General features: G+C 39.3%; 1 protein-coding gene across 3 annotated transcripts in view; it reads left to right on the top strand.

The window, feature by feature from the left end:
- si:ch211-196i2.1 (collagen alpha-1(I) chain) overlaps positions 1–14,134 on the top strand; it is a 97,782-nt gene that overhangs the window by 36,697 nt on the left and 46,951 nt on the right. For all 3 annotated transcript variants that reach the window (XM_027278549.1, XM_027278548.1, XM_027278547.1), the window contains exons 5-6: positions 1,049–1,183; positions 1,617–1,697. In XM_027278549.1, the coding sequence (XP_027134350.1) occupies positions 1,049–1,183; positions 1,617–1,697 (216 nt within the window). The remainder of the gene's footprint in view (positions 1–1,048; positions 1,184–1,616; positions 1,698–14,134) is intronic.

The raw sequence follows: 14,134 nt of genomic DNA, 5'->3' as shown, positions 1-14,134 counted from the left end.
CATAAAATAGCTTCAATTTGAAGTTCCCACAGTACAAGTGACAGAAAAAATAAAAAAATGTAAAGATATTTTTTGGCCTTTCCAAGCTTTTTATTGTATAGAGGCAGCTGAAGACTGACAAGAATGTGGGGACTGAGCCTTTGTACATGGGGCAGGTGCTCTACCAACTGAGCTAACTGACACCCCTAAAGGTTCATATTTGAGAGGCTAAAAGCTTTGTAGTTAATGCTGATGAGTGTTTTTCTGTTGCTCGAAAAGTTGAGTGAATTTACGTTTAAATGAATTAAAGTTTTGCCCTTTGATGGTTCATAGAGAATATTTTGATGGAGATCAAAGACACTGAAAGTTAACACTTAACTTGTTTGGTTCAGTTAACCCAGGCCCATGCCGTTAAAGCTGCTGCACTTATATCCTACTCTACGTCCAATAAAACGACAATCCCACAGTAATTATAGGCCCCGACTAATTCCTGTACAAGATGTTTCCTTTTTGTTTTGTCTCTGCCTGTCTGTCATTATTAATAACATGCTATCGCTTTACAGTCTAATAATGCTTTATCTTTGTGAGCACTTTGTGACACAAAATATAAATATATACTGTAATTTCCAGACTATAAGCTGCTACTTTTTTCACATGCTTTGAACCCTGCGGCCTATACAACGGTGCGGCTAATTTACTGGCTAACGGCCACCTTGGGCATTCTCTAGCAGTAAACGCAAAAGTGAGATTGACATGGGGAAAGAATATGCACCGAAGAAGACACTAGTTTTGATTTTGATTTTGAACTGCCATTTTGCCCATCATGCACACACCCGTACATGGAAAACACACGAAGAAATGCATGTGATGCAGCTGCCCAGTTCTGTCTGTATCATTGTCATTTTTTTCCCTTGTCCAGTCCAAATTAACCCAACTACAGGGTTGAAAACATCTTAAATAACTGCTCGTCTTTAATCTAAAGTGGAGCCGAATGTTTTTGTCATTTTCTACATCAGGGTTATTTGTGAATTTCACCACTCTCATTGTATCAATGTTTCTGTCTCCGCAGGGTCATCTTCGACAGCTGACCTTTCTGATGGGTGACCTAGACGCCGCCCAGCAGCACTGCAGCCACCACCCACCTCACTGTGGTGACGCCGCCCCCAAGTCTCCCCGCTCCACACGCACAAACAACGCCCTGGAGGTGAGGAAAGATGAATGGAAAAGGACAAATAAAAAATCTGGTCATACAATCTGTGTTATTACACACACACACGCGATCAGGAAAATCCATGTCATTTCTCACTATTGTTCCTTTGACTTGTGTAAACGGCAAAGTCCTGACATGTCACTGAGGTGTTTTAGGTGAAGCCACAATGTCTTTTGAAGCCCACAGCCCAGACACTCAGACTCCTGCAGTTAATACTTGTTAGTACTTGAACCTGTTATATACTATGAAGCATGATAAAAGATCATCGAAGGATTTAAAACAAAATACTGCACTGACTCCTGTGGTTTTGATCCAGTCTGGTGAATTTAATAACTGTGTGAGTGTTTGGTTGTTCACTGGTTTAGCCCTGTGCTGCGTTTGCTAGTGGTTTTTGAATTTAGAAATTGTCCCCTCTGTTTCCACACAGAATATACTGCTGTCCTCAAATGACCTAGAGGACCTGCTGGGGAATCCCAAGGGCGAGTCATTTTTGAGCTTCAGCAGAACTGTAAGTAGAATATAAAGTTCTGAAAAGGCTGTGCTGAAAACCCCTTGTCCATGTATGTGATAAAAACAAACAACCCCCCCTCACAATAAAACACACAGTTGCCTGGTTTCACAGCTGCATCCTCGAGTTGTACTTTGTGAGAGTGTGGGCCGCTGACCAGTCGTCATGGTGATTAGATCCAGCTGTGGACAGCATATACATACCAACTGGCTTCATTTTTTGCCATCGGTCTCTGTCTGTAAAACCACCAGTCCAGCGTCTGTCATTAATTAGCGCTGCGGTACAGAGCCTCAGGCGTCAGAGGCACCAACCAGCCGTCCCACCTCTTGTCCTGACTAGTCCACTTTGCACGTGTATTTGTGTATATGTAATGTTGTGTGTATGTGTGTGGGTCCTGTGAGACGCCTGTGTTCCTGTGTTCTAGTTCATCAGTCTGTCTGCCCTTACTGGCCTTTGCTGTGGCCTGAAAGGGGTTCATCTGGGTACTGGAGCTTAAAGTTTTGATTAATTATAGCTTGGGTTCATTTCTTATAATCTTTATTGAAAAGAACAATCAAAAAATTTTATTGGTGTTGTTATTTTGAATATTAAAAGAAAGGGTAAAAAATCTGATGAAACCAAAAAGCAATGATACATTTTAACTTATATAACACAACCACTGTCATTTTTTGGTTTGACTATTTATTATCAGTAGCTCATCTGTATTCATGTTTCATAATTACAGTTTCTGAGCTGCAATTTATGGTGATCGTCACTGTATTTTCTAGTTAGTTTCTTTCCTTGTCAACTTGGGGCCTGTGAGAGAAAAAAAAAGAAAATCATTTTAAACAAATGAATATTTTTTAAAAGGATATAATTTTGTGAATCTCTAATATATATAATATATATATCTATCTATATATATATATATCTATATATATATATATCTATATTATATATATTATATATATATATATATATCGATTTTAAATGTCAACTGCAGCCTTTAATTTTACATCTGACACGAACATCGCGTCACATACAGTAAAGCCCTAACACTACTACACTTGTGAGCGTAAACCGCAACAACAGTACAAGCAGCAATAATCTGCATGTGGATTGATCTGCCCAACAGGCAGCCAAGTTGGGGAGGAGTTATTCCTGGCAGATGTTTTGTACTTGAACATCCTGGCAAATGATACATCTAAGTTTAAGCATAGCTGGCAGACATTTTATGGCAGCGTTTTCCAAACTTGTCATACACCCATTTTATTGGATTCACAAGGCAGAGTAAAGTGCATAACAATACTATTAATACTATTACTATACTATACTATTAATTTTAATTAAAATAGAAGAAGAGGGCGAATTCCTCTGTTTTAATGAGGAAGATAAAATTGGACAGCTGCACATACACCCACAGGACTGAAGATACATCCAGTAACAAACTGTTTTTACGCTGGTCTGTTCAACTCAGATGCTGTGTGGGCCACCCTCCCTCTCTCACTTCTCACGAAACTGGACATAAAAATGTGTTAGTGCTCTCTCGCTGATGTAATGTTGTGTTATAAACGAAAATACAAGAAAGAGGTCAGAAACATTGGCTTCACCAAAGCCATGCAAAGTATAGAGGAGTGTGTGTTCTGTGTGAGGAGGCGCTCAGTAATGAGGGCTTTAAAATAAAATTGGACAGACATAGCTGCAGTCAAAAAATATCTTACGAACTGTAGTGAACTTGTTTAAATATTATTAGGGTTGTATGTTACATATTGTCCTTTTTTTTTTTCTTCTTCCACAAAGTAATGCTGCTTCTCTCTTCTCTCAACCACAGCCATCTTGCTTGTGTAAAACTTCAATGGAATGGGCAACCAACCACAGTCTGTGTTTATGTTCGCTGTGTGCACATATGTCGATCGACGTGGACGTGAAGTCATACATTTAATCGTAATACAGTGTCTGCCCAGCCTATTAAAGTCAGCATAATTTTGTTTTCATTGTTCCCACTTTTCTGTCAAACTTCCTCACTCTACATAACCACTAGTCCTTTGTAGACTGTTGGTTTCCTCTTGAGATTAATCCCTGGGTATTCAATCATATTCTACCATAAAATGCTGTTTACAAAGAAAACATATCACATTAAGGAAGTAATAACATTTCAACATTTAAAACTTGGGTTGATGCTGATGAAGATTTGAAACTGATCAGTATATCTTAATCCACAATGAGCTGTGTGGTATATTCAAAAAGCCATTTTGTTATGACTACACACTGTAGTTTAATCTCTCTGACCAAACAAAATAGAGTTCCTGAAATACATACGATGTTTACACTGGCACTCGCAGAATAATTTGGATCTGCACATGTTTGAAATGGGGAAAAAAAGCAAAGGCTGTGTGCTTGGCAACGAAGGAGAAGCAAAGCTGGTTTGAATTTACATTTTCATGTCTATGCAAAATGGCTACAAAAATCAGCAAAGATCTGGTTCTCTTTACAGAATACAGTAGTATACAGCCAGGAGGAGTAAAGCTCAGCAGACCATGCCGTGCCAGCCTCATCAGGCACAGAGTTTCTGGATCTAGATCAAGATGGCATTGGGATGCCTTTGTGATGATGCAGATGACTGCTGTTTTGTGTTCCTGAGAATGTTTGCAGGAACAAGCTGTACCAGATCTGTCTTAATAGTTTCTGAAATCTCTTTAGCAGGCTGCATCTCTTTCCCATTATCTGTCTCTCTCCATTCATCTGTTTCTGTTTTTCTGTTTTTAATTGTGTCTGAATGTGTCTTCTCTGACTCTATGTCCGTCTCTGTATGTCTGTTTCCTTACATGTCCATGTCTTTGTGTCTTTGTCTCTGTCTCTTCAACTGTTTGTCTCACTTTCCATGTGTCTTCCTCTATGCTCTCTGGCAGTGTCCAAAAATAATCTAATCAGTCAATCAGCCTGCTTACTTGCTGGACTGACACCTAATCTCTTGTCGTTCTTTGGTTTTTCCCTTGATGAAAAAAAGAGCTTTGGAGTTGATAATCTGCAGATGTTGTTACTGCCTCCTCTGTTTACTTTATACCTGTCTTTATGCTAAGCTAAGCTAACCAGCTGCTTGCTCCAGCATTCAAAGAGAATTACCATGTCACTTTGGCAACTCAAGATGGACATTTTCTGAAATCCTGTAGACTAAACGATCACCTTAAAAAATAGTCAACAGATTAATGGTTGAAATAATTGCTAATTGCAGCTTATATAGGAAGTAGTGAATGATGGAGTGATTTAGGGCACTTTCCCTGCTGCCTGTTTTTCATTAAATCCACACAGACCAGACCTGTGGAGGTACAGCCGTCCTGTCTCTGGCTCTCCTCAGAATCTGCACATTGAAAAAAAAAACACACACCACTACATTAACAGGATCTATTTTTCTTTCGCTAAGGTCTGCTGCTGTCGTCTTTGAAGCGTAACATTTTCTGACTGTGGGGCCACATTGTTGGGGTTTCCTGACTTTGATGCATGTCCTGTCTGGGCCCACCAGTCCCCTTGACAGGTGCTCTCTTTAGAGACATGGCACTCGCCCAGTTAATCTACAGCTCCTCCAATGTGCACTAAGATGTTAAACACTCCTGGAGGTCAGGGACCTTAGCTAAACACATAATTACAAAGTCAGAGGTATGAACTCCAACATGTTGATGGCTTTGAACCCTCAGAATCATCGCGCTTTTATATTAGTAAGTAAAATACACAAATGAAGTAGTTATTTTTCTATCTTATGAGATTTATTACAGTGGGACACACACATTCATCTTTATCTTGAAGATTTTTATTGAAACAAAAACAATTTAAGCTACTATGTGTTGCTGAATGACGTAACACAATGGCGATTGATCCTGGTATATTTGAACTATTCTAAATTGGGTGTTTGTGGTGACTTTCCCAGCTAAATAAATGCTGTATTAAGTTACTGCTAATTCGAACCGAGCATTTCCTACTGCTGCAGCTTCACATGAAAAGCATTTAACTGGCAAAACACCAGTCTGTACAAAACAAGACAGTGGTCATTTTTAACAGTGGATCTGTTTGAAATATTGCAGAGACTAATAGAACGAGAAGGAGTAGCTATAGTGAGCTACATTTGTGTCAAAGAGAGGGCGTGATGGAGCATGACAGAACTTGTGTTTGATTATTATTTCTATGTTGAATGTCACCACCAGAGTGAATCCAGTTTGTTTGAGGGCTTTCAGTTTTATAAACAGTTAAAACATCGTTTACACTTGATCCTTAAAGCTGCATCTGTCAGAGAGTGAGAGGGGCAGACACACACACTCGTGCGCTTCTGGTTGTAATGTTCCCTGTTCCATATCCTATCACAAGTTTCCACTGAGGTCTCCAGAGAGGTCTCTTTTATAAACCTTGTCAAACAATGGCTTTTACTGGCAAGCTAAGGCAAAAAATGTTGACATTAAATCTCCATTATTTTGACACTTCTGTACGATTCTGTCAATCAACCAGGGCCAATGTAGTATTTTATATAACCAAAAAGTTCAATTGTTATTAAAGGTTGAATATTATTTAACCTTTTTTTAAAACAGCTAATTATCAAATCACCTAAAAGCTCTAAAGTTTTGTGCAAATAATGTCAACTGAAAGTTCCTCATACCAAAACATTTGACATTCCTGATGTTCACCTTAAACCTGCATTAAATGTTGTCTCTTTAACACATTAAGCAAAAACAGTGCAATTTAAGCTTCATTTGGAGTTGTGTTCCCACCAGGCATACATGTAAGTCCACTGTTCTAGTTCTGATTTGGTCCTCCAACTTCTGAGAGAAATCTGTCTGCTAGGCTGCTAAATCCTCCACTATGTTGATGAGCTAGTTATGGTGTGATTGTCAGGGCTTATTTGCTGAAAACAACTGTCTGCTGCTGTTGGAGGACTATGCTGCTCACAGCCGAGGGGCAGAAGACAAAAACAAAAATACTCTTTGTGATGCTGATACAAAGATACTGATTGGAGCAGCTTTAAGGACATCTTTTAGTTTAGTTGTACTAAAATAACACAATCAAATCTCGGACTTAAATTCTTGGTGTTGTAGTTGCATTGTGGGTACTGTAGGAGCCAGGTTTTTTTATATACCTTTTTATACCTAGTCTGATGTTCTAGGAATGAAATGGTGAGCAATTTAGGGCAGAAAAACTAGACATGATATCTTATAACCATATAATATTTTTATGGTTAACGCGTTTCCTATTCGTGTCCGCCTGATAAACGTAGGTTGGCCTTTCATTCATCCTTTGTTCATCCCTCTTCGTTTCTTGTTTTTGCACCAACTAGTCCCTACTTGCATCTGTCTACCACTTACGTTTATCAGAGTCTTTCTCCATGAAAACAGCTGCCTGCTGCTGAAAACAACACTGAGTTTGTTTGGGTCCATCACTGCACCCTTTCACTTTATATGTTGTCATTCGGTGTTAATGGGGTTTACAAGAGGTCAGTAGTTTTCTTTAGGACTGCTTGTAGCTATTATCTGTCGCTCCTCTGACTCTTTTTTTTATGTCCATCTGTAAGGCTTTTGTTTTTCCCTTTCACTCGTTTTCTGGTCACACTGCTTACTTGGCCAGAGGCAGCAGCTGACTCAAGATGAGGTCAGAGGTTATGGGTCACAACAGAGTCTTCCAGCTGGGTCATAGAGACAATCAAATGGAAATGTTAGCCCACATTCACCTCACGTCCAAAAAGTTAGGGGGACATGAGCTGCTTCTGCAACACTGTCTTCCAGATTTAAAAGCTTAACTCTGGATAGTGTACCATCTGCTTGTCAGAGGAGCTGAACCTGTGTAAACTGTGTCAAAACTAGAATCAGTCATCTATAAGCTGCATTCCTGTCATGTTCATATTGTTGGCCAAAAACAACATGTTCTCCCTGCAGCAAAGACTTCTTCATTAATGTCAATACTGATGACTTAATCTCGCTCTTGCTCTATCTGGCGAGCAATGCCGTTCAACACAGACACATTTGCCAGGTTTTTTTTAGCAACAAAGAGAGATGAAAACAGGTAGATGTGCTGACAGATCTTATAAAGACCTTACGACTTCAGACTCAAGATATCTCCAAATATTTGTTATAGTCAGTCAAGAATCACCAGTAAGGCCTGGCAGTAGATGAGTGACCTAAGTCAGGTCTTCAGTTTTCATTTGTGATTCGGTGCAGTGTTCTGCCAGTGTGTAAAACGTGAAACCTGCTAGGGTTTGGCTTCAAGATGATGGATCAGGTGAAAGGATAGTTACAGTTCTCTCACACAATACAGTGCACAGCTCTGTGATTAGTGTGTGTCATGCTTTATGATCATATCAGAGACAGAGAAAAGTAAATAATTTAAGTAGCGTTGATGATATTGTGATATAATGTAATGTTCCCTTAATTATAGTGCTGAAAGATAGCAAGTTACTGTGTGGTACTGTAAGAGAAATGAAGTCACACTCCCAGTTTACACCCAGCCTTAAGTTCTGTTTCATGTGTACATCAGAGATAATTATAAGAAGGCACACAGTGTCTCAGAACATACATTTTCAAAGTCTGATGCTGGAAAAGAAAACTTAGACTTTTTTTTAGGCATGTTCCAAAGTTTTAATGAGCTTCTTTTTTTTCTGTATTAATTCCAAGCAGATTTCTGGATATGTCTCCCTCTCTGCGCACAGGTTTGGAAACCTTAGCTTTAGAGAAGACAAAGAAATCAATCATCACAGATGCATATAAATAATATAAATGAATATGTAGTTTACAGAAATGAAATACATGTTTAGAGAAAGAAAAATTGGGCCACATATGCCATCACATTGTAACCTTCATATTTGTTCAGCTCTGTAAGGACTTAAGTGAGTTATTTTTAAAAGGTCAAGACAATCAGTTAGCTGTCTCATGAAATACTTTGAGTTATGTTCAAGCTTGGAGCTCTTTAACCAAACAATTGGCATTGCAGGAGGATGATACACTGCTAGACAAACAAAGAAGGGAAGCAACAGGATACAGCGCTCTTGTTTCTCCAAGACAATATAATGAGGAAAAGACTTAAATTAAAACAATCCCCACAGTCCATCTAGTGGGATAGATTCTGGAGCCAACACCAGGTTTTTCTGGGGTCTCTGAGTTGCATGATGCATCAAAGACTCAACAAAACAAAATTCCATACAACACATTGAGCACACCATTTGTTAAATTAAAATACAAGGATGAGGAAACTTGCTTGATGTTTGCTGTAAATGCAGAAAGAGAATCGGAATGCCATGCCTTTCATTTAAAATCAGAAGGACATTGCTGCACACTGTCACACTTTTCTTTTATGTGCATTACCATAGATTGAGCACTTTTCATCTTCTGGGTGTGGTTCATAACTGTTTCCAATATAAAATAAAATAATTACAGACATGCCAAGAGGCCCTTAAATCACAAGAGGAAGTGGGCTGTTGAAAGATGGGATGCTCGGATAAAAGAGAAGGAGAACTGAATCAAGGATTCGGAAAGAACAACATGGAAACAGAGTTCTTGCCCTTGTATCTTTCTTTTTGTCCCTAAGAGGCATGGAACAATTTTCTCAATGTGAGAAGCCCCAACACGCTCAAACTAATAATTTTACCTGTCCCAAACTGTAATTTAGTGTGAGGTATCTATGCTGTGAAGATAAATCAGGTGTAGTTAAATGCTAGGTGATGGAACGTTGTCACAAGAGTGCTACATCAGCAACTTGCAATCACTCTCCTTTCTGTTTCTTCCCACTGCTAATCCTCTCCATGAGGACAGAAATCCATGCACCACAGGTCCTGGTCTTAAATCGAACAAGAACTACGTTTTCAGTGCAGACAGCAGAGTTTTCTGGAAGCCATTATGTGGAGCATGAAGATGTGCTGGGAAGTTGTTTAGAATTAAAAAGAGATCATTGATTTCCCCCCACACATCTGCCCTGCAGTTTAGGAGCGCCCACAGAGGTCCTGTTCACCCCCAATCAACCTCCCTCTGCTCTCGTTTATTTTTATTGCTATTTATGCTAGACCACCTCTCCTTTTGTTCCTAAATAGACATGAAGTAATGCTTCCGGAGACAGACTTTCACGCAGAGGAGGTCTCTTCTTCGCGTCAGCCGTGTCGTGTAAATCAAGCCAACCTCAGACGAGTACTTTGTGAATATTTGCCCTCAAATGTTCCCTCAGCTGTGGTTGTTTCACTGAATCTGGGCACTGTGGCTTCCCCCTCCTCTTATTCCCCTCCAGAGATTCTTTTCTCTTTTAGGTCTAGTTGGGTGCAGGCTCCCTCCGACCACAATCCAGCCATGTGTGAAAGCAGTGGGTATTTCCTCACATCATCCCTGTTTTCCGTCATTCTGCTCCCCCTCCTTGGAAGAAGCAGTTATTCACTCTAGCATATTTTTAGTTGCCCATGATGTTGTGGTTAGCGTGTTGTGCCAATAGCGTGTTGTGCCAATAGCTTGCTGCGCTCAGATGTTCATTCTCAGCCTCAATCTAGTTGGGTTAGCTAAGTGCTGGCAAACCGTTTGGATGTTGAAGATTTTCTACAACATCAGACACATTCTCTGACTTTTTGTGGGTGAAAGTGAAATAATGTATTTATTGTCTTTAGCTTGTTTTGACACGTATTTGTCCCAGATTTGACTACGTTACAGTTGTCTCTGTATGTTTCCCTTGTCTTAAATATCTTAAATGTTCTCTTTCTCAGTGCTGACAGAGGCCAGCCTAAGGGCTAATGGGCTGGGCTACATATGCCAGATTAGATGTATTATTTATACAAGATGTACTATGGTTGGTACAAGTGAAAGAGTGTGTACCCAGTAGGTGTGTGGGTGTGTCTGCTGGGAGCTGGATCAGCCTCCTGTGCAGAGGTCTGCCTGTTGGTACAATGCAAACAGAGTTGAAGTGCAGACAGACCCGCAGTGTCTCCTGCAGTCATGCTCTACCATGTTGGATGGTACTTGCTGCTGGGATGCCTTCTGTTGGATTTAGATGGATTGCACATGCAAGGCCAAAGACAACGGAAAGGAAAGGTACTGCCTGGTGTAACCCTGTACAGATTTCCCTTTTCTATTGTTCTGCACTGACTTAGAGTAGTGTGTGTATTGCTCTGCAGACCTTTGTGTTACACAATGTGGTAGTGCTTTTAATGATTTTACTGGAATGAGGACGTTTATCTTTTTTCAGATATTTGTGTGATTAACAGACTTGCAATTTGCTGCTCTTGAATGTTTTTCATAGCTTTTAATCAAGCTGAACAATGTACTGTAGGCAATGTCATGGCCAAGGATGTCAAAACTATTGTGTGTACTGTTAATCCTTAAAAATAACTATATTCAGTATATTTAGTTTGGCATTTACGTAGCAAGCTGTGTTCTGTTTCTGATGTTAAGTTTTTCCAACCAAATAAATGATGAAATGAACTTTGTCCAAAAAAACATTTGAAGGCTGATCTGAAAACAGGACATCACAGGACATTAATTACGGTACTTTGCCTTGTTACAAATAATATCTACATGCATAATAAATGTGCAGCACATTTGTAATTTACTAGTGACATAACTATAAGCCATTGAAAATGCCTAGCTCACTAGCAGTTAGTGGTATAGTGACATCTGGTTCTTACATAAAGGTATAATACATACTTACATTTAGAGTAGAAAGACACCCTACTGTATGGTTTTGGTGTTCAGAAGCAGTAATACAGATACAAATCTCTGTATGGAGGCTCTCCAACAGCCTTTCAACCTTGACCCCTAATCAGATGTTATCCATTCATTGTTTTGTGGCTGTCTAGTGTGAAGATAACAACACACGTGAAGGGTAGTTAGAGGTTGCTGAGCATGGTCATGGCTCATGGTCTTTTATCCCTCCAACATGCTTCATGATCTTATATCACAGGACCACCACTGGCTATTTGGTGAACGCTTTGATCCCAAACAACAGTGGCATTTCTAACATGGGTGGTCCTGCTGGGAGTATAATCCCCAATAATGATGATGTTAATACTGCCCTCAGCCTGCTCAGTTACTGAACAACAAGAAAGTCACCAGCTCACTTGTGTGCACACACACACACACACACATACAAATTCACTGGCTGTTCTTCTCCTCACTGTGGCAGGCGAGTGTTGCTGGTTTGCTTGTATTCGTTTCAAGATCCATGGCAGCCTTGTTCATTTTTCATTATTATTATTATATTACTAAAAATGGTTTTCTTTACATTCTTCTTTTTATTATATTCTGCCAGCTGCAGTGTTTCGTCTGTATTTCTGAAACATCAGACCACTGTCATCATGCTTTTTTCCAGGCCAAATTACCTTCTGCTGCTTGCAAGACCCAGCCAGTCTGAGAGCGTCTGCATACCTGTGTCTCGGTTAGATTTACGGACCTTGCCATTTGATTAGCCCTTTGTAGAACCAAGTGTTCATTGTCTGTGTGTGTGAACATGTGTGTGTTGATGATAGCAGTCTAGCCTGCAGCGCTTGTGTCAGGCTGTGAGGCCTCCATAGATTTCTCATTGCTCATAACAGAGGATCTGTCAGCTGCACATGCAGACAGACTCCTGAGGAGACTTGTGCTGGTGGAAGGACACAGCAGTTTGTTATAACCATTAATTGAGTCCAGGTGTGCCCGTCAACATCTACCCTAATTCTGATATACTGTGTTTTCCCACAAATATAGAAGTTGCAGAAAAGTTGAGTCATGATCTTCATGTTCTCTCAGCATTGGTAGACAATGCTTATACATACTTTTTCAACTGATGTTACTGTACTGTAAATTATTATCAGCAGGTGATAAAGCTCAATGGCGTTAAAATAGCATTTTAAAATGTATTTTTTGAATTGCTGTGACTAGTGCGTGATGTAAATATGATTTATCTTTTCAAAAGGGGAGTTCATAAAAGTTTATCTGAACATAGTCCCAACAACATCATTGTTCCAACAACATCATGCACCAGGCTTTTCAAATCACTTTCAACTTCATTACCATGCAACTAACTGAGACCAAATTAAAACAAGTCATTTGACAGTATAATGGATTAGAGAGTTTCAAGCCTCTGCAAGTTAGCCCAGCGGCTGTCACGAAACCTGGAAAAGCTAATGCTAAATAAAAACAATGCAGAAACACTGATATGGCTTTAATACTTCTAGTGCATTAGCATTAAATTGTGTACTTGTACTTTATTTACAGCCCTTTACAACAGTCCTTTCGGTGTACCAAAGTGCTTTAAAGCAGATAATAAATAAAGAGAACAATGAGTAAAAACAAACAAATTAAAAACAATAAAGGAACAGTAAAAACAATACAATACAACAAAATCGAATAAGATAAGATAAAAGTGTCATCATACTACTGGGTATTAAAAGCCATCCTAAATAGGTGGGTTTTTAGCCTGGATTTAAAAAGGCCCAGGTCAGAAACAAGATGCATCTCGATGGGGAGCTGATTCCAGAGCCTGGGGGTGGCAAAGGAAAAGGCTCGGTCACCCCAGTGTTTATATTTTGACCTGTGCACTTCAAGCAAAAGTTGATTTGTAGACCTCAGAGCTCTACCAGGATTACGGACAAAAGCTTACGGTTAAAAGCTCAGATAAATACGATACGGTGTGTGATATTTGCATTTATATAGTCCAAAAACATGCACTTAATAGGTTAATTGGTGACTCTAAATTGTCCGTAGATGTGAACGTCTGTGAATGGTTGTTTGTCTCTATGTGCCCTGCGATGAACTGGCGACTTGTCCATGGTGTACCTTGCCTCTTGCCCAGTGTCAGCTAGGATAATTTCCGGTCACCTCATGACCCTAGTTATGATAAAAGGTTACAGATAATGTATGTATGTATGTATGTATGTATGTATGTATGTATGTATGTATGTATGTATGTATGTACGTATGTATGTACGTATGTGTGTATTTTCAATTATATGAAATGTGTATGGATTTAAATAACAAAAGTACTAATTTTATTGTCTCATCTTGGCCACAATTATAATTTTTGCAGATACTGAATAATCATTTAGTCTGTAAAATGTCAGAAAATGGTGAAAAATTTGTTTTGTCCAACAAACATTCTCACTCCTCGCAGTTGAGATGCAAATGTTACACTGATTTTTGCACCACTGATTGTCAAATATGCGTCCTCACTCCTGAGAAGACTTTCCACATTTGGCTGCCTATTATTCCAGTTCATTCCAAATGTGTTGGACGGGGTTGAGGTCAGGGCTTTATTCGGGTCAGGTACAAAATACAAAGATGGAAACACTGTTTTATTAAATATCATTATAATATATAAGATTTCCCTTCACTGGAACTAAGGGAGTCAAACCATTAAAAGAAAAGCAGCCTGAGACCAAAATTCAGCTACAGTATTTGGACAGGATGTCTCTATCATTTTGGCCATATAGTGTATTTAACATATATAAGACGAGGGCAGTTTTACATTATACATGACAA

This window comes from Larimichthys crocea, chromosome IV (assembly GCF_000972845.2).
Source record: "Larimichthys crocea isolate SSNF chromosome IV, L_crocea_2.0, whole genome shotgun sequence".
Classification (NCBI taxonomy): Eukaryota; Metazoa; Chordata; class Actinopteri; family Sciaenidae; genus Larimichthys; species Larimichthys crocea.
This window is presented reverse-complemented; position numbering and strand designations above follow the sequence as displayed.